Source organism: Vidua chalybeata, chromosome 8, assembly GCF_026979565.1.
Source record: "Vidua chalybeata isolate OUT-0048 chromosome 8, bVidCha1 merged haplotype, whole genome shotgun sequence".
Classification (NCBI taxonomy): domain Eukaryota; kingdom Metazoa; phylum Chordata; class Aves; order Passeriformes; family Viduidae; genus Vidua; species Vidua chalybeata.
In genome coordinates, this window is record NC_071537.1 from 6030155 (window position 1) to 6054056 (window position 23902).

At 38.5% G+C, this 23902-nt stretch overlaps 1 protein-coding gene across 2 annotated transcripts in view; it reads left to right on the forward strand.

Annotated features, from left to right (window-relative positions):
* The window catches only part of CACUL1 (CDK2 associated cullin domain 1), a 43177-nt gene extending 21562 nt beyond the window's left edge, over positions 1 to 21615 (forward strand). For both annotated transcript variants that reach the window (XM_053949061.1, XM_053949062.1), the window contains 5 exons: positions 2226 to 2328; positions 13303 to 13392; positions 15798 to 15936; positions 18062 to 18105; positions 18560 to 21615. In XM_053949061.1, coding sequence (XP_053805036.1) covers positions 2226 to 2328; positions 13303 to 13392; positions 15798 to 15936; positions 18062 to 18105; positions 18560 to 18600 — 417 coding nt within the window. In that variant the 3' untranslated portion in view covers positions 18601 to 21615. The remainder of the gene's footprint in view (positions 1 to 2225; positions 2329 to 13302; positions 13393 to 15797; positions 15937 to 18061; positions 18106 to 18559) is intronic.
* The last annotated feature ends 2287 nt before the right edge of the window (positions 21616 to 23902 follow it).

Genomic DNA, 23902 nt, shown 5'->3' on the forward strand with positions numbered 1-23902 from the left:
AGAGGGCATTTTGTGTGTGTCTGTATACTCAAATATATGTGAGTGTGATGTGATAAGCACACCTATATTCTGTGTTTTCTTCTTTCAAATACTTATTGATCTCCTCTTAATATTAACTGAGTTTTATCTTGTAAGGTTTACCAGATTGCTTTATCATAAGGTGTTTTGTAGAATTAATGTTTGTATCATACCTGACTTTCTCAATTACTCATATCTGCTTACCTTTTATGTGTCAGTTAGACCTTTATGTAACCTGAGACATTTTTCAAGAAATACTGGCACAGTGTATAACTTGTCACTGGTAGTGACAAGTTATACAGAAAATATTCCTGATTTATGCCTAACAAGAACAGGGGAGGTGACAGCACTTCTGCTCTCTCCTTTCAGCACTGAGGATTGGAAATGAAATACTTCAGTTAGATGCTTTTTCACTGTCTATTTAAGCTCACACAAGTGGAACATCTTTTTTGAAAGATGTTTCCAAGTAAGCAAATGTGAAGAGTATTTTACATTTCTTCTGTGTTTGTACTTTCTTGTAACTGCTGGGTTGTGGGGTTTTTTTGTTGCTTTTCTAGTAATGAAATTGCTAGAATTAAAAGCTTTTAGGCTTTCCAGCCCCTGAGTAAAACAAAGCATCATAATTTGCACATCTTGTGCAAACTGGTTTAGGAAAATGCTCTGGTGAAAGGCTGTAGTGTGGTGTGTAGCTTAACATTTCCTTGAAGTGTATCTTTAGTTGCTGTGGGTTTCTGTTTCACCATTGACCAAAGCCAATACCAATAAGTGAGTCTGTTTCCAATTAGGATGTTCTGTCTGCAGTGGCTTTCCTTCAATCTCTGTTCACAGGCCCAGGTGAGGGGAAACAACTGCGTCCTAGTCCTTGATAAAACTTCTACAGGCAGGATAAATTCAGGGTATTAGAGGGAACCACCAGTAGCAACTTTTGTAAATTTAATAAAAAAAACTTTTTAAGGCTGCTGTCTATCACTGCAACAAACTTAAACTACAGTGGGGACATGTATTCAGCCCTCAGATTTTTGTTCTACCAGGCAGTCTTCATTAAAGGTAAATAACTGCTGGTGAATGTTCTCTCAAAAGTTTAAGGGGTTTCTGTCTGGACAGATTGTTACGGTGTGTTTGTAGTTTTGGTAATGGCCAAGAGAATGGGTTTCACACAAAAACATGAAGATTGCTCTGTGTTCTGAAAGTTTGTTCTGGGTTTGTTAAATGCTTTAGTGAATAGGAGAAAAACTTGATTTAAAAGCATGGAAAAAATCTTTCTCCCTTAAGATATCCCTTCTTCTAGTAAATCTCTCAGATCAGTGTTCCCGTGGATTATTTTTGAGTTGATTTTCTGTTAGATTATCTGTTTCACTGTTTTACACCATTTGTCCAAATCACTTAATTGAGCTGTTCAACTTCCAAGTTAACTTTTTAATGGTAGGAGATTAATCTTGAAGCAATTTTTTCCCTCAAGCTTTTCAAACACCTCTATGAATAAGACACACACAAGAAAGCTTGCTATTAATTGCAGGAAATGGAGCATTGATACCAAATAGTACATTATTTGGGGTATTGGGGCCCTCGAGGAACTCATGAATAGAATTATCTTTGAATTTCCTTCAAAGAGATGAATTCTTCATTAATGCTGAATTGGTCAAAGTAATGGAATCCTAAAAATTTGAATGTAGTTCACTTTAGTGTAGATTTATATGTATCAGTTATTTCCACAACAGTTTCATTCTGAGTAGCTATCCTCTGAGATTGTCAATGAACCCAGAAGTGGATAATTGTGCTGATGTTTTATTATTGTAACCCATCTATTTTAATCACTTTTAATCATTGGAAAAAATATTTTCTTTCATTGCAAGCATGATGTCCAGCTGCATTTTGGTATTAAGAGAATTTACAAAATTTCTTAAAGTTCTAAAATTAAGTGTTTTGTATACAAGCTCTACAGTCTGGATCAATATAGAGGTATAGCTGTAGATAGAGAAAACAGAATAAATGTGTATGGCTGCATGTAAGTAGGTTTGTCACCCATGTTTTTTTGTTGTACAGGAATGTTCTATTTAGTTTAAATGCAGTCACTAAGGAAACACTTTATAGGTGAAATATTCTACAACTTTAATATTCTGAACTGTTTTTATTCAGGGAGAAAAAATAAGTTTACTTTATTTGTTATTATGAGAAACAAACTTGAAAACTTCTGTCTTATTTTCCAGAATAAATTTTACATAGAAACCAAGTTAAACAGAGACTTAAAAGATGACCTTATAAAGCTGTTTACGGAACATGTTGCAGAAAAGCACATTTACAACCTAATGCGTAAGTAAAGCTGTTGAATTTTTCTTATAATGGAAGCCTGGAGAGCTACAGTGCTTTCAGATACTGTGGAGATCCAGAGCAAATAGGGATAAAATGCCAAATATTAGTGAACTTCAATACAAATTCCTTTGAGGTATGAGGAAATGTGACACACTGCAGCTTATTTTTTTCAGGAATCCGACTTTGTATGAAGTAATGTTTTGCTTGAGATCTGGGAGAACCAATATTTATTTTCCCTTGTGATGTGTGATTATGGCAGAATGAATGTTTTCTTGTTGTGTTGTTTATGCTGCTACTTTTCAACTTCATTATCAAAATACTGACAGCTGTCATTAAGAAGGTGGTGTGGTCAAAGAACCGTGCTGCCTCTGGGGTTATTGTCATGATGTGCTCGAGTTCTGCTGTGGGTGGTGAGCTGCAGAATGCTGCCAGCAGTTTCTCTCTTAGGTTAATGGGTTAATGCAAATACAATGTGCTGCAAGTGACAGCCACAGGAACACTGAAGGGGAAGTGTGACTCCTGTGGTGAGCCACAGTGTTTGTGTGAAACCTGCCACCCCTGGGAGGCTTTGTGTGAGCACAGGGACCTGCTGCTGGCCTGCTTGGCCCCTCAGCAGGGCAGCTAGCAAAGCATTGGAGGAGTAGGAGTAGAGTTTACTGCTCCTTCTGTCCTTGCTTGGGTAGCAATGCCCTGCTCTTTCCAGGCAAGGGCTGGGGAAAGGAGCTTTGATGTTGTTTCAGGCTCACTGAGAGGTGACTTCCTGGGTGAACAGGGTGGCTACAAGGTCAGGGAGCCTGGCACCTACAGGGATGGGAGATTACCAGCTCTGATGAAGTCTTGTTCTTGCCATCTGGAAAAGTGTCACTAGGAGCAGATCACCTTAAAAATAGCAGAACAGTGAGAAATGCTCAGCCATGGGCCTGATGTTTTATTTTGTGCTAAAGAGAATTACTGGTATGAAACCTGGTAAGATGATTGCTGCAACAAGATTATGGAAAATTTGGCTGATAATTGCCTTAAAATGTTTGCATTTTTCAGGCAAAGAACTTTTTTTCCAGTGGCAAAGCAAATGTGTAACAGTGGATAAACCTCTGACAAAGGTGATGTCAGATGTGTTGTTGCTAAGTAATTAACTTTCTGCAGTGATAACAGCAGAATCAAATAGAAATTGCAGATGAACTGTTGAAAGGAAAAGACCCATGGTGTTGTGTGTGTGTGTGTAATCAGAAATACTTTTCCCCAGCTCTGTTAATTGCAGTAGTAAAATGAAAAAATAAAAGAAAAATAAATATAAGCTGTCTGTGTTGCTGTATATGAAGTCTTTTTTTTAATGAGCAAGAGGTTCATTTCCTTGGGTTCATTGCAGTCTGACCATCAGGTTATTAAAGCTAAGTTATTTGGGTTTTATCTCCCTCCTTAGTAAGATGATAAATACTGACAGGCATGAACTCCTAGCTGTGATCTGGTTTAATTAAATCTTGGATAAGAGGATATATAAATTGAGTTAAAGTATGCTTAAATAAAATTTTAAATTTGCTAACAGTTTCTTGGGAAATAATTGAAGGTACATTGCACATGATATAGCACTGCAGATGTGCTGAAAAACTTCTAGTATTGTATTTTTTTCTGCCTTTCTCAGCTTTTTTTCCTAGCTTCCTGAAATTCAAACCAAAATAGATGAGTAGCACCTTCCTTTTTGGAAATGTAAGGGCTCTGTGAAAATAGAATGCAAGTCAGTGTTTGTTACTTACTTTGCTTCCCAATGTCAGTGTGTGGTGCTCTTTGCTGATATTTGATACAGATTTGGTTCAGCAAAAAAATGTTTCTCTATTGTGAGGGGAAAAAAGTACAGATCTGAATGGGGATACTTTGGAAATTGAAGTAAAGGAAGTTGTGATTGGTATGGAGAAATGGAATCCTGAGGCTGTTTTTGAAAGAAATGCTGTAACTGCCAGTTCAGTGAGAGGATGCATGCCTTCCCTCTGGTTGAAAATAAAATCAAATTACAAAATTGGTTTAATCCATTTGTGATCTAGACTTGGAGGGTCAGAGTAACATCTGCTCTCTCTCCTGAAATTTGTTGCTATGTTTGTACAAAATGGGTTTTGTTTATAGTACCTTGTCATTCTCTCAGAGCCTGGAATCTGGCATTTCTCTTTGAAGCTGTGTTTGGGAAGGACTGTAAGTACATTTCAGGTTCATTTGATTTTTGAAAAAATTCCTGCTCCACTTCAGAAGGAGAGGGGGAGAAGCCAGAGAAGCAGTGCAGCCCTGACCTATTCCTTGGTGTTTGACCTCGCTCAGACTCCCCCAGGCTGAGTCCCCTCGTTCCTGTTCTGGCTGCTGGGAGGCAGGAAGGTGCAAGATCAGTGCCTGTCTCTGTGCTGGGAGCACTTCTCTGAGCACTTGGTTGCAAAAATTTGAGTGATCAAGGTGTCAATTCATTACTACAGTGGAAATACTGCCTAAGTGAACATTACTTTGGCAAATTTTTCCTGTACCGATTTGGTTCCATTTGGGGTTTGATAGATGATTTTTTTTAAGCACTTGACTATCTGGAGCACTTCTCATTAGTTAAAGTAAATACATAATAAAAACCCACAATACACAGATCATGAACACAGCTGTTTGTGAAACACTTTTACACTCACACATTTATCAAGTCAGTGCTCTTCAAATTAAAGTGGGTGCATTTAAACTAAGTGAATATAACCTGATTCTTTTCTTTACAAAGCCAAAGCTGGCTCTTGCTGATAAGACTGCTGTATTCAATGGCTTGGGAGAAGTTGCTGTGTGCAGAACTGCTTAACTGAATGTAACAAGCAAAGATACAGCATCTTATTTACAGGCAGCTTCAGAAATGAGTGTGGGAACGGGAGAAGGTGCAGATAATATCCCCATGTCACTAGGGAAAGGGGTGGTGGAGAATGTCATTTTTGTTCTTGCTACAGTCCTGCATGAAGTGACATGTAAGCAGAAAAACTCAGAAATAGGTTTATTTTCTCCTTATACAGCCACTGTCTCTCCTGATAGTCCTGCAGTGTAATGTCCATGCCCTGGAAACATCCTGCCTGTTTATTCTTGTCTAGAAAAATGGCAATTACTGTGTGAAAGTGAATAGCAGCTCCTGAAACTCTCTACTTCCAGTACTCGCAGTAGGTAAAATTCAATGGCAGAGTATTTGCAAGTAACTGCCACTCTTCTCCTTTTGGATATTGGCAGCTTAGTGCCCAAACCAAGCTTGCTTTTAAATCTAACAAAAGAGGAAAAGCCATTAAGAGCATAGTGTTGTGTCTCCTTGGTGGAGAGATCACTTGGGTTTAAATTACAAGAGTTTGCAAGTATTCCTGTTCTCTTCCTGAAAACTGAAGGAAGGAAGGTGAATGCTAGACTGTAATCCTGCTCTGGGAGGTCGATGATGTTCCCGTACTATAGAAAGGCAACAGAAAGTTAAACTGGTCATAGAGGTGAAAGAGGTTTTAGAGGACACTCTTCCTCTCCTTCCTTCTAATTCTTTGCTGTAGTACTTCAGCCATTTATATCTGGGTGTGTAGGGCTGTTTCTTGCCTTACACGTTCCTGTTTTGAGTTCAAGAAGTGTTTTTTACTCTTGAAAGAGCAAAGTGTTGGTACAGATCATTCAGTACAAGTTAGTTCTTCCCAAAAAAAACATCTGCCTGCTGTACTGTACTTTTGTACACTAGTTATTCAACTGGGTATTCAAGTGAACTTTATCAGAAGGAAACTAGCTTTGTGCTGCACTTCTGATTTTGTTCTTGTTGGCTGGGGTAATTACAGAATTAGCCGCTGAAGCCTGAGCACACAGAGTGGTTACTGTGTGTGGATTCTAAAGGCATATGGGCAGTTGCAGAGTGTAAGTCTTTATGTCAATGCCTGTGTGAGATCAGAGCTAAAACCCAGTGTAAAAATACATCACATATGTTTGCCAAAGTAGAAGTTTTTCTCATGGGCTCCAAGAAAAAGTTCTTTGAAAAAAGTCAGGAGGAGGGAGACCACTCACAGCATGCTTCATTATGTTTTCAGTTTCTCATTAGTTACAGAGGAAGTCTTTTCTCTGAAGATTTTTACATATGACAGCTTTGTTTCTTTCTAGTTAGGTCACTTGGATTCAGATGAGGGGAAGAGATCTTTTTGTTCCATATTCTTTATTTTTTTGGTTGGAGGTGTATTAAAGTTCAATAGAAGGGTTGTTTATGTTGGAAAAGCTTTTTTCTTTATAAAAACAGGAAAGATATTTCCAATGCATTGATGCTTTCTATAAAGTACCAGAAAAGTTAACTCGAACATTATCGGCTCTTCAACAATGAAATTGTCCAGCTTTTTGATTCAACAGGTAGAAATGCAATGCAGAATTCTAGAGAATGAATCTATTTATATCTGTTAGAGGCTGATGAATGTAGCAGGGAGGATGTTGCCTGTGCAGGGACTCTCCTGCTGCTGTGTAGTGCCTCAGTTGGGGGTGTTTGTTGCTCTGCAGGCACCCAGCCCTACATATTTAGCAGCTGTATTTTGCTGTGCTGACCTCCCAAAGCCTATTGATGCCAGTGCAGCAAGGGATCCTCCTCATCTCTTCAGCTGTGTGCTGCTTTGACAGAATGCCTTTCATTAGTAAGTGCCATATCCAGCTTTTGTTTGTGAACACAGAACTCTGTTTGAGAGGAGCAGTGCAAAAGGCTGAGACAAGGACTGTGATTGATGCCAAGTGACTCTACAGCTACAACAGAGACCACAGGGTTTGTTTTGATGTGTGCTGCGTTTTTTATTCACTCCCCTTGCCTCGCCCTTTGGCACAGATAGACAAGAAAAAGATGGATTGAATTGACATTCACCCTCTTTGAGGTAGCATTTCTTCCCTCCCCCTCAATTTTGACACCTGTCTCAAACAATCTGCACATGAGAAGCAACCTGTTACTGCCTTGATGCACAAACTGCAGAGAAAACACCTGACAAGGAGAGAAAACACACTCAAGGTGTCTCAGCTTCTTGAAGAGAGCATTGCCCCCAGCCTTTCTGTATGCTGCTGACATTGAAGAAGTTCTTTGTGCTTCACATGTAATGACTGTTTCATAAGGAAAATGATCTTGTTCTTGAACGTCTGTCCTGAGCTGGTTTTGACAGCAGTGCCTGGAGCATCATTATAGGTTTGGTGCAGCATAACCACAGGCTTTTATCTGAAAGGTTTAGGCCCTGTAGGAAGAGCTGAGGGTTTCATTGCATGGTTTAGGCTATGTCTGCATCAATAAGTGGGGTGGTGTAAAGGGAGCAGAATATGAAATGCCTCCCTGTTTGTGTTGAGGACACAGTGCTGACCTTTCCCTGCTTTTTGGAGAGTTTTATCTCCTCCTTGTTCATGTCTGCTCCTTTGGACAGAGTGCCAGGGAGTAGCAGTTTGAGCACATCTGGTTTAATCTTGCCCAAAAGGAATTTAAGTAATATGCTCCAAGACAGCTCAGTCATACCAGCCAAGGAGCAGCAGTGTGGGGATGATCAGTGAATTTGTTTCAAAATCACATTTCTAATCTCAACTAAAGCTTTAATATAGAAACTGCCCTCAGGAGTTCAAAATCATTATTCTTTTTGGTTTGGGATTCAGAGTGACTACTGTGATGACAGAAGCAATGTGTTTTAAAAATGTCTTTTTTCATTACTGAGACCCTTTCCTTCGGCAATATATTGCATGTTACTCAGCTTCTAGACACTGCTTTGCTTTCTCCTAAAACTCTGAAAAGTTAGTATGAGAAGAAAATCTGCACTACTCTACTCTGCCATGTTCATAAACTGTATTTCTTGCTTTTAAGTTTAAGAATGAGACAGGAAAAAAGGGAGTTTTATTTAAAAAATATTTTAAAAGGCAGAATTACTGGCCTGTGGAATGACTCTGTCCTTAGAATTAGCATCAGAATATGTCAGAATAGGTAAAATGAAATGAGGTTTCTTCCTCAGGACCTTAAAAATGAAGAAAGCCTAGTGGAAGACTAGGAGAAAATTAAAACCAATTAATACCAGTAGGTTTGTGCCAGACTAAATCAGGGAATTCTGTTAGAATTCCTCTGAAGCTAAAAGCTTATGTACTCTTTTCCCCAGCTATAAAGTTGTTGAAGTTCCAGCTTCTGACAGTAATTGGTTTGGGGGGCAAGAGGGTTCTGTAGCATAAAAAGTCCTTTATTTGAGATGTAGGGAAGGGATTCAATTATTCTAAAACAAAAATAATTTTAGAAGAATTTTATGCATCTACAGGATTGTGAATTTCAGTATTTAATTTCGAACTTACTTTATGTTGGCAAATAGTTTAATCACTTCAAGTTTCCAATTCTAACCAGATTCTAAATAATGTTTTCCTTCCTCTCCTTCCTTCTTTCCTTCCAAATATTGATAGTGAAAATCAACTGCAGTATTGTTCCACTTCTTTTCCAGCCCGTGGGGAGTGTGCTGGGATGCTGCTATTGCAGAAAACTCGACCATTCCTTCAAAACTCTTGTCACATTAATGTCACCCTTTTCTTAGACCTCAGCAGACACCTTTACACTCTGCAGGACTAACTAAGAGAGCTTTTGTAGCTGTTAATGTTTTATACCCTCTGTGCTCTGTACATCTGATGGAATAATCAATATTTACATGCTCAGCAGTTCAAGGGGGCCATCACTAATACTGAAGTCCCAGCTGTAATTTGACAGCTAAGGACTAAGTAATTGTGTTGTAACAATACTGGAAGCAGTCTGGGTTGTTACCAAGTATTGTAGAACACATTCATATTCTTTAAATAACAATCTACATGCAAATTTTGGCTCTGAACTAAACCTTTCGTGCAAGAACTCTAGGGCATTTTAAAAACTTGTAGCCACGTTTCTTATTTTCCTTGTTTCATCTTGACTGAGTTGCAGCACCTCAAATTAAGTTGGAAAATACAGTCTAAGGTAATGACCACCATGGTTAATCTAGCTCCTTGGCAAAGAAATAGGAATAATATTCCAATTTCAAGAAGACATCATAAAATTATAAATGTGAAAATACCACCTTATTTTCCAATTAAATAAGTCCAAAAGCATATATCTCTACATTTATAGCTTTGTTTTTCATATTTATTCTTTTTACAGCACTGAATATTTTCCCTGTGATTAAGACTCGGAATTTTTATTTTGTAGCATTTTTACTATGTACTTAATAAAGCTTTTGGTCTATGTAATGAACATTTTTAAAGTAAGCAGTAGCTTTATTAAAGGCCTCATGGCAAATGCATAGTAATAAAATTTCTTATGGCTTTTTTTTCTGATCTACAGTTTAATTCATTACAAACTTACAACCAATTTAAGTTGGTAAAAATTTATTTTTAACTCTGTTTAAAGGAAGATAAAACCCCAGGATCATGAGGAGTTTGATATAACTGCAAATGTGAGGGTTAAGGCAAAGAGAGTCAGTTTTCATTCAAAAGGCTTTTGAAGTTCTAGATCAGTAATTAACATGGAGGAACTGAAGAAGTGAAAAGGTAATATATGATCAAGTTTCATCAGACAATTTAATAATAAAATAGGCAGCAGGTAGAAAAAAAAAAACAAACCAAACCAAAAATGCCAAATAACAACAATAAAAAACAAAAACCTGACCAACCTACAGAAAACCACAACCCAAAATGGCAACAACAAAAACTTTCAGCTGCATTTTGGCTGGCAGCTGTGGCAGTTCCCCCTCCCTGTTTAATTGCTGTTGGCATTGGGGTGAATGGGATTTTATCACAGTGAGGTGGAAATGTTTCTGTGGTCAGATGGACCCTGAACAATTTGGCTGAAGGAAAGGTAATTTATCCTACTACAGATTTGACTCCATGGGATCTGCAGATCCTCCCAAGAAGGAAGAAATGCTGTGCACTTATGTAAGGGCTCAATTCCCTGGAAGCATTGAAGTTGTCACTCTGCACAATAATACAGACATGGCATACACAGTGGAATTATAAAAAGCAGAGTTTGTACAGCAGGACAAAGATCTCCAGCATCTGTTTATGTTAAGCAATGGGTTCTGCTGCTGTTGGAGACTGGAGAGCAGCAGCTGACTAATGCCAGGGTGTGGAAGCTGTTGGGGTTGCTTTTAGTGGGAATATGGTTTCTATTTTTTTTAAGGTGCATTGTTGAGTAGTTACAACTTTGAACACATCTGCCTAAGTCATACTTAGGTATGATTTGTTAAAATAGCTTACTTAGAAATTCTGTTTGATTACTACAAAGGGAGGAAAAAAGCCCTTGTATTAATATGCAAAAGTTTCACTTTTCTGCCAGAAAACTTGCATCTTCAGCAAGTAAAAGAAATCTATTTTCAAGGGAATGTTGAAGGATAGAAAATGCTTTTTAGAACAGCTAAACCCTAGTTTCTGCAAGTCAGTCTTGAATTACAAACAAGTGAATTTCAACTTGTTGAGATATCATCTGCTACTCCTGGAATTACTGGGCTTCTGGATCTTGCCCCAAGTGCTTCACTGTAATTAGGAAGTAGCTTAAATGTTCATCAAGAGCCATGGTTCTCCCGTGCTACTGTGCAATACTGGGGTAACTTGGTTACTGCAGAGCATCTGAAGTGTTGCACATTCATACCTCACTTATTCCAATACTGTTCATTCACTGTTTCTCAGGAATCCTTGAGGCCATTTGGGGTATTGTGTTCAAGAACATTTCAAAGCATTTTGTATCTTTCTGCATTTAATACTTTTCATCATGGGAACCCACACTTCTCTTCTTTGATTCTGTCAGGAGTTATTTTCCAGACTCTTTCCAGGTTAATTAACTGGTTTACATGTTAGTTGCTTAGTCTGTAGAATGTGATATTAATTTGTGAGAGCTGTGGAGGTAGTCATGGTGCCATTACCACTCTCATTCAGATGAGGTTCAGTTTTATTTTGCCTCTCCCTCCTCTATCTTTGTAAATGCTGCAGGTGCAGTTCTGGAAATGGGTAGAAGGAGTCTGTGCAGCTTCTGTGTTGTAGACTGACCAATTATTCTAATAAAGCAAGAGTCAAAGCCTTAGTATTTGTTAGTCTTTTGTAAGATTGTAAAATAACAACAGAGGTAATTTCAGCATGTTTGGCCGAGCCAGACATGCTGAAATTTCTATTACTTGAGTGAGCCTCTCAAGAAGTAATACAGGGTTGAATGAATGTCTGTTTGTTTTATTGCAAAACTGAAAATGAATTCGTGTGCAAAGAAGTTTTACATCTTTGCATCTTAATTTACAACTTTAAATTTAAATTTACATTGAGATCTTTTGGTTCTATCCAAAGAGGAGTCTTGGTTGCTCTTAGGGAAATCATTCTGAAAACAAAAGTCCTACAGCAGTGCTATTCATTTTTCAAGGCTTGATGTCCAGCTTTTGGACAAGCTGGGTTAGTTCATACTGTATGGCTTATTGAACACGATGTTCTTTAATTTTCTTTATTAAGAATCAGGAAATATATGCCATTACTTTGTTATCTTGTTGAACATAATGCTGCCATGCTTGTATTTATTGACTGTAAATCAGGAGTAAGTGATTTAAATCTGCATTGTAGCAGGTGATGTGTGCATTTGCAGAAAGCAAGATAAGAAATGTTAAGTTCTGAAGCTGCAATCAAGTAATGAGTATTTTTTGTTTTAAATAATTTGTTTTGCGTAATTCAGTGTCTACCTATGAAGAAAAAATTCACAGTTCTTTGGATACTTTGCAAATCTATTGGTGATGCTTAGGCTGAAGTGGCTGCAGTCTAATTAAAGATATAAATATTTATATATGCACACACATTGTTTGGATTGTGCATTACTGTCACATTATAAAGCACTATGCCCATTTTAATTCTATGATTTCCAGCTTTCTTGGCTGCCAAGAGGCTGTTTGACAAACCTTTAGGAAAGGGGCTGTAAATATGTCATTACAGAACAAATCACAGGCTCTCATACCCTCAAGGCTTCTGCTGAAATGAGCAAGCACTTTTAACACGGCTCTTTGTAAAACAAATTCATCTATAACAGTTAAATATAACAACTTTGATTACTTGAAGGTTAAAAAAAAGTACTTTGTTTTCATTTCCCTATGACATGAGCCACTTAAATAGTTTCAGAAAGAGAAGAAAAAACGTGCTACTGAAGATTTTTCTTTCTATTTAAGTGTTCTAGTGGCAGATGCTGAAGCCAGAACTGGAGATGCTCTGAAGCTTAAAAAGCAGAGCTTCTCCAATGTAAGCCAAAGAGACATGTCCCTTGGGTAGAATTGTAAGAGTCATTTCTCCTCCTGTGGTGGGCACAGAAAGGTGCTCAACTGCTTGGTAGAGAAATAAAAATCAAGATGACGCAGTTGTTTTACACTTTCTTAATTTCCTTCTTTTGTGTGTGTGTGTTTTTGTAATTCAGATGTATGTACAAAACTCATATAAATACAAATAAGGATAAAATCCTGTAGATCACAATATAAGCAGTAAATGTGCTATTGCCAGGTTTTCCCTCAAGAGGAAGGTGCAATTATTAACTTGTGTTTAAAAGAACAACTTTTCTTCTGGGACATTTGTAATTTTTGCACTACAAATGCATAGACTTTGAATCCATCTTAGTTTTGTGTGCATGATTCTAAATGCTGTGAAGTAAGAATCTGTGGATCTTCAAGTGTTTGACACACTTGGTATGAGTTTGCTTCAGTTCTGTGTCTGAATACTTAAAGCTATCTCCTGCTTAGTTTTGCTGAACCTCTGCTACCTCCAATGGATGAAAAAGAAGTTATTACATATTTTCACTATACATAATTTGAGCAGGATACTTCTATCTCGAGGGGATGTTTTATTACTCTTGAGAATAAGTTGAGATCTGATATGTGGCTGTTTTATTTGTGAGGACATCAGATGCCAAAAAAAGCACAATTATTGTATTTTTCTATTAAAATAATCTTACGTGAAAGAGCCTGTATTTCTTGGTTGGAAAAGTTGCTGATTGTGTTAATTTTGTTTCAGCTTTACTTTTGGAAGCTCAGTCAACACCGTTTCAAATAACTCCTTCAACCATGGCAAATATTGTGAAAGGCCTGTATACACTACGACCAGGTAAAAAGGAAAAATGTTTGTACTGATCTCATCCTGTGATTGTCATTTGTTTGCCAAAACGTGTCTTCTCTCTAACTAATGCACAGTTAACAGTCAAAGACTGTTGTGTTTTGTGCATCTAATGCTCAGTTCCATCCTGGTTCTTGTTGCCTATCTGTCACCTGGGCAAGGTACCATGTGAATACCAAATACTTTAAAAAAAAAAAAAAAAAAAAAAAAACAAAACAAAAAAAAAAAAAAAAAAAACAAAAAAAACAAAACAAAAAACCCAGCCCTCTGTTCAGAGACAAAGGGAAGATGCATTCCTTCTCTGTAGAAATAAGGAAAGAAGGATGTTAATGGGTCATTCATGGTGGAAATTTAGAAATGGTGGAAGTTGTATTGAGAGTCACTCTTCAAACAATCAGTTGTTTGGCATGAGGTGAATGACTGTTTCTTTTATGAAGCCATTCTTTTGTAGGTATTATTTCATGGAAGAGCTTAATTTGACTTCTGAATACTTTGTGACATCTTATGCTACAACAATTATATTGAAAGGAAGATGGTGTTGCAGATTTTAATCTTCCAAGTTTTGGAGAACTGAGGAGGGCCTTACCCTGTAATTGAGAAGTTATTAGAAACAGGAAGTGTTCACAATATCCATAAATAAAGGGTACCTGTTTCCCTTCCTTTTACAGTACTGACAGTTTCTTACTGTGGCGTGCCTGAGAGCATTGTTCCTCAGCTTCAGTCTATTTTTGCAGTCCCCATTTATGGAAATAGAAATGAGAATGGGAATCCTTTACCAAAAGCTTTAGTGCAATATTTAGCATGTGTAGAAACCAGGAATAAAGTGGACTCTACATGTACAAAATGCACTTTCTATAAGCAAAGATTATTTTTACATCAGCAAAATGAACATACTTCCATCAATGCTAATTTCAGTTCTAGAAAGTGTTCAGGACTAAAGATAGGAAGGGTGTATACATAAGTATAAAAGTATTGCTCTTTTGAAAACAATTCAGCGTGGTTGTTCTTTGATGTTGTAGGTGATGGACTTATGATTTCACAGTTTTCCATTTCAGGTGATCCCTGTCTTGCTGTCCACAGCACAGCAGACACTGCTTTGGGTTGGTACCATGGGACTAACCAGATTTTGAATAGTTGAAGAACCCAGGATAGACTTCTTGGTGTAAAAGGCTGTTCTTTGGGGATCCTAGTTCTTGGGGATGAATTCTGAATCAGTCAGAGCAAAGGTAGCTCTGAGACAGTGCTGCTCACTTTCCCTGTGGGATTGCTCCATTGGATGTATGGTGGGACTGGGGAGGGGGAGCAGAAATTGGGGCCAAGGGAAGGTGCTGTGGGATTAGAGCAGCCTGTGGGTGTCTGCAGTGCCATAGCTGGCAGCCAGGGGCTTTCCCTTCTCATTCTCTTCCTTTGTTTCCTCTTCAGGTTGAAAGTTCCTAACAGCTGTCACACTTCCAAATGTTGCCAGAGAAAATTCTCTTTTAATCCTAGCTCAGTACTGGGGCCAGTCCTTTTTCAAGCCTCTATCACTGCTCTGGATGAGGGGGTCAAATGCTCCCTCAGTTGGTTTGCAGGACTGTGGGAATTCTGTAAAAACTTGTGATGTTCCTCAGTGAATTTAGAAACATCCCTTTTTTCTAAGATTAAATTTCAGGTAACTCCTACAGCCTATGGAAAGTCTGGCTGCAGAAATAGTTGAAGGCTATTTATTTTTCTCAAAACTTCCTATACAGTTGCTGTAAACCCAATTTTCATCCCTTGCTTAGTCTTAAAGCCTTGAAGCAGCTTCAAGGTAAATTGTCTTGCTCCTGTAAAACAGTGTTTAGTGTAGTGAAATCTAAATCACATTTCTGTCCTGAAGCTGAACTAGTACAGCTTAGACTTATATTATGAACATTAAAAAAGTGTTTGTCTAAGCTTTGGAAGATCAGTGAGAGAAAGGCATGAATTCCTTTGAAGTGGGGATGGAGGAGTAGGGTTGTATGATACTGTGCCTTTTAGAAGTAAGGCTCAGGGAGAGAAGGGTACATTTTGGGGATAAATTTCCTGGAGTACAGTGTTAGAATCATTATCTAATTGTCCAAGTGAGTTTGCTGATCATCAGTTGCCTGTCCTTAAGAGTGTCCAGGGACTCAGCAGGTTCTTGGAGATGCAGCAAGAACTGAATTTCAATTTGATGATGAGGTTGAGAAAAATAGTAATTCTTGTATCTACATGTAAACATCTGATTTCAACAGTATCATTATTTGTTCAGCTTTAAGGCATGGTTTCTGTGGATTTGGAGTTTTTTTCCTTTTTTTTTTTAAATTCAAGATCCTAATATGTATTCAAAATAAAGTTACATTTGTCGAACAGTAAAAATGTCATGTATTTTGTTATTGCTTTCTCTCTTCTTACAGAATGGGTACAGATGGCACCAGCTTTATTTTCTAAATTCATCCCAAATATTCTACCCCCTGCTGTGGAATCTGAGCTTCATGAATATGCTGCTCAAGACCAGAAACTTCAAAGAGAGCTTATTCAGAATGGATTTACCAGGTAATAATTATTAATCTTTAGTGGTGATTGTGCAGGACAGTGCTGAAATGATAAAAACAGATACACCTAAAAATACTGAAGAAATAATTTAAGAGTTAATGCAGAACCTTCACAATTCAGTATCTGAAATATGTCCTTATTTTCAATGTCTTTTGAGCACTAACAGCCCTGCAGATGGTACCTAAAAAGTAGATGACTGTAAGGCTTAACATTTTTTGATCTGGTTGATTGCAGTTCATGCATCTCTTGGTTTTGGTTGTGCTTCTACTGCATGATCATGCTTTTGTTCAAGTTCAACCTTTACTTTGGCTGTTTATTTTCTATAAGCTCTCTTTTAGTTGTGGTGCTTCTGAAAATTTAGTTAGTTTTCTCCTTACTCCACTTTCACAATTATTTATACAGGAAAGGTGTTTACTTTAAATAGACATTTCCTATCTGAATATTGAATTGGGGAGGGTGAAAAGGGAGAGGAACAAACAGTAAAAGACACAGCAGAAAATGTTCATACTGTAAATTGTTCCCTATGGGCTGTGTCTGTTACTCTATGCTGTTCTATTTTTCTGCCCAGACAAAGGCACAGCACTTTTCACCATTTCTGCAGTACTCTCAAAATGTAAGATCAGGCTGGGGAAGCCTCGTGCTCTACTCCCAAGAGGTTCATTTCTTCATAAGGAGAAAACACCTTCATTTTTCCTGTTACCTGTGCAATGCTGAGAGTCTGGCCCTGTAGTTTGAACACCCACTAGATGTGGGTATGTTTAGTGTTAGGTGTATTTCTGGATTTCATACCCAATGGTTTTCCTCAAAGGTCATCTCTCTCTCTTCAGAGCTTGGTAAATTACTGAGCTGCAGAGCTGTACCATTGACCCAAATGCAAATGATGTGGTGCAAACCTTGTAAAGGCTGGCTGTTGAGGAAAAGAATTTTTTGAGAGATAAGCATAAAAGTAAAACCATGAGACCCTGGGCTGAGAAAAGCAGTGCATTTGGCCCAAGAAATAGAAGTGTGAGACTTTGTAACTGAGTAGGCATATAATGCTGACAAAAGAATGTAATGTACAGAACAAAACAGAAAAGGGAACAATTTGGTGTTGTCAAACTTTCAATCTTACTAATTCTGTAGGTGGCTGATAATAGTTCTGCTTACAAATGCATTTCACCAGTTTCACACTGCTTAGACAACTAAATGTGACATTTCAAGTACCAACAGTCTATATCCACAAAACCAACTGGTTTGAAAAATGTTTTTCTTTAGTTACCTGAAAATGAGAGACTTGGCTGTGAAGTTCTTTGGCTGGTTCTGTAAGGTTCTTTCTGTATGAAAGGCTGGGAAGGGTAATAAGGGACACTGACCATTGCAAGGCAAAATGCATTTCAAAAAACCAGTTGGTTTTGTGGATATAGACTGTTAGTACTTGAAATGTCACGTTTGGTTCTCTAAGCAGTGTGCAACTGGTGAAATGCATTTGTAAGCAGAACTATTATCAGCCACCTACAGAATTAGTAAGATTGAAAGCAATAACCATGAGGAACACAGCACAGTGAGGTGTATTCAGCAGCAGTAATTGCACATCAGCTTCTAGTTGAAGAACAACAGCTTATCAACACCATGAAGTGCTAAAATCTTCTGCTTAAAGAGCAAGTGTTGTCAGCTCAGACTTGCTTAGAGTCTGTAAGATTCAGGAGCATCTTTTCAGACTGAGAGATACAGAGTTTTTTCACATAGTTCTATAAAGTTTGGTTGAGGAGTTCAAACTGAGGAAGACAATTTTATGCATGTTTTAAGCTCCAACTGCATATGAACGTTTTTTCCTCGTCTTCATTTTGTAAAAAATTATCCTATGAGGTCAAGCCTACTGTGTGTAGCAAAAGGATGAGCTAATTATATCTTACACTTTCAGTAAATTCAGATTCCTGCAGTAGTAGTATTGTTGCTATGTTTTCTTTTTTTTTTTTTTTTTTTTTTTCTAAATCTCTAGAAGCTGCTGATTGTGTTAAAGTGTTTCACTGTTGTTTTGAAAATCACAGGATGATTGGGTTGGTAGGGATCTTTGAAGGTCCAGAGGAGCAGGGACATCTTTAATTGAGGTTATCCTGAAAACATCTTTCTTTACCTTCTCCCGCAGAGGTGACCAGTCACGCAAGAGAGCTGGAGAAGAGTTAGCTTACAGTAAGTTCAGATCCAGCCCTGCCCTCACAGCTTGGGCAGACAGGTCCTGGTGGAATTCTGGGTTCTCAGGGTGGGGAGGTGTCAGAGGCTGCATCTCCACATGGAACAGCTGTCTGCAATGTAACCTTTGCCATGCCAAGAAATGATACAAACTGCTTGGATGTGGAGCCGCTGGGGAATGGTATTTGTTCTGGTACTGTTGATAACTTCTGCTCATTTTATGGCCCTCTTACCTCCAGCTTTCCTCATGTACTTTCAGCTGAGTATGTTCACTTTATTCCCTACCATAAAATGTCAGTTTTATGATGAATTCTTATTGTAGGCTGAAATGACTGAATGGACATCTATGTGTGAATGTTTTGCAGACACTGCTGTGTTTTGGGGGAAGGGTGGCAAGGGACGTAATGTGAAAGTTTAACGTGAGGGAATTTCTCAACTTCTTCTTTAATTTCAGATGGCTCGTCAGCTTGTGCAAGCTCCAGGGGATACAGATAGTGAATATACTGGATCAGCTTCTATTCCTAGCCAGAACAGACACTGGAGGAGCACAGGTGATATCTGGAGCCTCCTTTGGCAACTGCTGATACTCAAGCTCTGACACAAACTATGCCTCAAAGAAGAGTTTTGGACTTTCTTCTTTATATATTAAAATGTCAGTTGCTGCTACAGTTGGAATGACTTTGAAAGACAAATTCCTTGGTCTGGTCTATCAACAAGCTCTTCTGTGACCTTTGTGAGGAATGCACCTTGAAAAACAATCCTTTCAAAGTGGGAATGGGCAGCCAAAATCAGCAGCTTCCAAAAGCATTAGAACGGAAGAATCCTTTTTGCACTCTTTTCTTAATATTAAGGACGTTCTTAAAATTAGTTAACATGTCAGTGTATTAGATTTTAAACTTCAAGTTATTTTCTGGAGCTTCTACTTAAATAATAAGAATAAAATTTCATTATTTTGCAGTATTTGTTTGTTAGTTTAAAACCTGTCACCTTTCAAGAGTTGGTCCCATATAAATGTATCTTCTGTCAGGGAGTTTTGAATTCCAGATTTTTCTTTTATCTCTTTTTTTTGTTACTTGGTATTTTGAAATCTGTTTTCCTATGTGTTTGTACTCTGTGCCTTCAGCTTGTGCACTTTGCAACTTTATAGACCATATTTCGTTACTGCAAAATGTGTTCTTGAGGAAAAACTTGATGTGAACAAACATGCTGCAAAGTTGCACTTTTCTCTTGCATTAATAGGAAGTGAAAATAAGGAGGAAGGAAGAAAAGTTGAACCTGTCACCATCACTAATAGTGACTTGGAAGATTGTCCCCAGTTATTTTTCACGTGTATTAGTGTTTAATGCAGGGACCAACTCTTGTAGAATCACCCTCACTGATATTTCATTGGCCTCAGGAGTTGGACTGGATGATCCTTGTCCCTTCCAGCTCAGATTATTCTGTGATTCTGTGATTCCATAATTGCAGTAGATGAAGATGAGAATTCCAGACTGAACAAAAGACCAGGATATGGTTTATGTTGTGCTCTGTAAGAACATTGTGGGCAAAACTCTCCAGTCTGGTAGCTCTGCAAAGTGCATCTCCATCAGCACAAGATTTGCACTGGGCTGAGCAACGGTACCTATCCAACATCACTCTGTGGCTCCTGTGCCATTTCTCCTGCTGTGGGGGGATGTGATGGAGCTGTGACAGTGGATGTAGTCAGAGTCAGGGATTTCAGGAGTGATACCAAGTGTGCACGTGCCCATCTGCCTCCTGCCTCCAGTTTTGTGTCCTGGAGATCCAGCTGAGCCCATCTCCAGGGGATCTGGGCCTAGGGGCTAATTCTGCTCATTGTGATGTGGGTTTTAGTCAGCAGTATGGCTAATGCAGCTCTTTCATGAGGGGAGAAACATACTTGAAAAAGCAGTTTTATTACAGGGTTTGGGGTTTTTTTTTTCATTACTATGGATTTATTTTTTAACACTTTTAGTTATGAAGAGAAGTAGGTTGGTAATATAAAAAAAATCTTTCTGAAATGAAATAAAAGTTTGTTCAGTTTTGTCTGGTACAACTCTTATGCCTGTTTTAAAAAACAAGACAAAATACCAACACAACTCCATTCATGCTTGTATGGGTTCATTAAAAAGTGCAAGAAAAAAAGAAAAAAATAGATGCGGCAGGGACAAAGTTTCTTTTTGTTTTGTATCCAGGCTTTGTGTCAGAGGATTTAATTCCATCAGTGTCTCACCAGCCACTTTGGCAATGTGGTTTGGTTGGAGGGTGGGGAGGAGAAATGAGTTTGACACTGCTGGGATTGACAGAATCAAATATGATTTTCCTGTGTCTTTCTTTGCATATTTGCAAAGCCTGTTTAATTCTGAGGAAGTGTTTCTTTTCCAAGTAAGACCTAATGCTTCAATATTTTGTGTTCAATGTAGAACAATGCCAGCAATCTGAGCTCATCCCCAGTGGTGTAAACCAAGCCTCTCTGAAAGGGATTTTCAGGTGCTGGTAGTTTCTGCTTCAACTTTGCTACCAGCTACTTAAGTTGGAGCAGAATTAGATAAAATCAGGGGGTTTGAAAATTTTGTTGAAGTGTGCTGTGGAGAAGTTAATGAAGGCTAATAAGGAACAAAAATAATTTGCCATCTTCCTGGCTTTTAAAGTTTTGGCTTTAAACAAAAATAAAACCTCTGATAGTGTCCTTAGCTTTAAAAATCACTGCTGAAATGGCAATATTCTTGAGTTAAGAATAGATGCATTAACCTAATTTGGTTAAATTTGTTTACAACTTCATTGCCATCCTGGTTCACACAGTACAGTAACCAAGCTCTGCCATCTCTGTCAAGTGATCACAGTTTTTCTCTGGTCTTAATGTGGTTTTACTGGTTCAGGTTTGTAAATTACATGTGCTTTTGCTTCATGTCTGAGGCAAGGGTTTAACATTCCTTTTCCACTGCATTATGTTTGGGACACAAACTCCTAGAGTGACAATTCCATCAAAAGGTAAAGCATTCCTGTCAGTGTGGTCCACTGTGTATGCACTGAGTAGGGCTTGGATGCTTCTAGTCCTGTTTAGCATTGTCACCACTGCCCCCATGCCTGAGGGATCTGTTTGTTAAGCACTGTATTATGTTGTAAATTTGGCATTACAATTCCTGTATGTTTTGGCATTATTTACATAATGCTGAAATGTTATTTATCTGTTCAAGACATTATCATTGTGATTTAGCATGGAACAGAATACAGGATGCTATACTAAATTATTTTGTTTCTCTGTAAACTTGCATTTTACTTACAGTCAAACTAACTCAGCCAACTTGAGCATTGGTACTGTAAAACCAGAATTACCAACAGCATGATCCTAACTTCAGTATTTAATTTAACCAAATAACTTGTGGTGAATCTGTTGCATCTGTAGCTTACTGTGTTAAGCAGTAAAGTTGGTTATACAATGGGTGTCCTTTTTATGTTGCACTGGTTCCATAGCCAAGCTTGCTACATTAAAATATTTTTAGATTAATTTCATTTCTTTATTTGAGAAGTTGAAATATTTAAATTCAGCATGCTGACTAATGGTTGGCAGTTGTTGATACATGGTTAAGATGGTCTTTGGTACAAATGATGGGGTTGGGGGTCTAACCAAGTAAGTACCCAACTCTTCCTCAGCTGCATCTCCTTCCTGCAGTTGTTGGGGAAATGTTTACAGATTAATGCATTAATGCAAATGACTCCTGTCATTTGATAGAAATGTGATCGGCCAAACTCATCCCTTTTAATTTGTCACTGACATGATTATTTACTTTCTAAAAATTACAAAAACCAAACAAAACCCCCAAGAACTACAAGGGGCATGTTTGAGTGACTGAAAAATGTTTCTCATGTACACTGTGACAACCCTAGTGAAAGGAGTATTCTGTAGAACTATGGAATAAAAAACAACCACTTGAATTTGACTCCTGTCATCAACCCAGCTCCAGCAGAGAGATAACAAAGAATTTTGGTTTGGTTTTTTTATTTTTGTGTGTTGCCTTGACATGCGCAAGGTATCCAGAGGGCACTTAGTTCAGCTCACAGGGCCTTTAGGGTCAGTTGACTGCAACCATCCTGGATTTAATCTGGGATAAACAAGGATCTTTTTGGTAGCTTACAAACTTCAGGTATGGGTAATCATGGCAGGTGTGAAGCAGGTGTGGACTTATTCTGGCAGGTGTCATTCCAGTAGTTACAAGCCATGGGAATTTACTTTGTAAATTTAGCACAAGTCAGTGTGATACTGGCCCAGCAAGATACTTCAATGTCCCTAGTGCCTGTTAAAAGAAAAAGGCTGGAGAATCTAAATTTCAGCCTTGTAGCACTGAAATAGAGTGGCTTTGAATGGGGACCAGAGTCACGTGTGAGGGGAAGTTGTCCCCTGTCTATCAGGAAGGACAGAAAATCAGCATTACTGCATGAGCAAAACAGGACAAACCTGCTGACTTGGCCTCAGCTGAAAACTTGACAAAGTGCTTTGAGCTTTGCTAGAGAGAGTGAGGGAAAGGATTAAACAATGTATCTTGATCTAACTGGAATGACTTGTTAAGGGGATTCCAAAATTCCATAGGCAATGAGTACTCAGAAATCCCTTCTGGCTGTCTCTGGGATGTTCCAGATACACTTGGTTAATGTTCTTTTTTCTGAGCTTCTGCTATCTGACCTAATTAGCACAGAACAGGAATGTTGACTTGCCTAATGATGACAACAGAATGGATTTAATAATGGCACTTATTGCCTCATTAGTATTGTTTTTCAATTAGTGCTCCTTACGAGAAACTGTTCCAGTTTCAGTCATGACCTGGGTCAGCACTGGGTTCTGTTAGAGAGCAGTGGATAATTTATTTGTTATTACTCATGGTTTGTACCATTGGCCATTTGTCAGCAAACTGGATGGTTTTGTACAGAGTTCATCAATTAATATCTCAGGATGGTTGGTAGATGCTGCCCTGTGCATGAGGTACTTTGCCAGGATGAGAGCTCCTGTTCAATGATGGGATAGGTGGGATAGGTCTGAAGGCTCTGCTGAGGTGATCCCTGGGGTGAATGTCACACTGCTGTCCTGTGGAAACATCCACTGACCATGGAGTGAATTGCACTGCCAGCAAACACCCCAAATGCCTCTACACAGTCACCATGGGAGAGCTGATGGACTGTAAAACTCACTTCTTACCTCTGCAGCTGCCTGTTCCTGTGGCAGAAGTGGCTGAGCAGTGACATTCAGCCCATTTGAAACAGGTCAGGGCTTGAAATCTAAGGATTATCTATTCCTGACTCAAATTCCCTGTGTGGTCAATGTGAAACAAAAGACTTCTCCAGCAGGTACCACCCATCTGTAAATGGATGTGCTCCCAGATTTCTGGTTTGGGGTCTCAGTTACTGGCCATGGCTGCTGGTATCTGAACCCACCTCGTGGAAGGAGAACTTGGCAGACAGGACCAGTCCTACCTGTACAAGAGCAGAAGGAAAACAGGCCTGCTTGGTTCTTTTTCTTAATTACTTCTGTATTAAGTCTTTATAGAGCAGGCACCTGCTGTTCCCAGTTGCTTAGACAGCCTCAGTTGTTTCAGGTACACAGTTTGGATGTCTGTTGGAATGGATCTGAAGCAGAATTCCATCCAAGCTGTAGAATAATCATTTCCCTTAAAATGCAGAGATGTGTCATACCTGGTGATTATCCACTTGTTTTGGAAATAATCTCATTATCCTATTTGTTCCCTCAGTTACAACTTCTGAATATTCCAGTGAAATGTGCTTGCCAGTTATGGCTCTGATCTGCTTC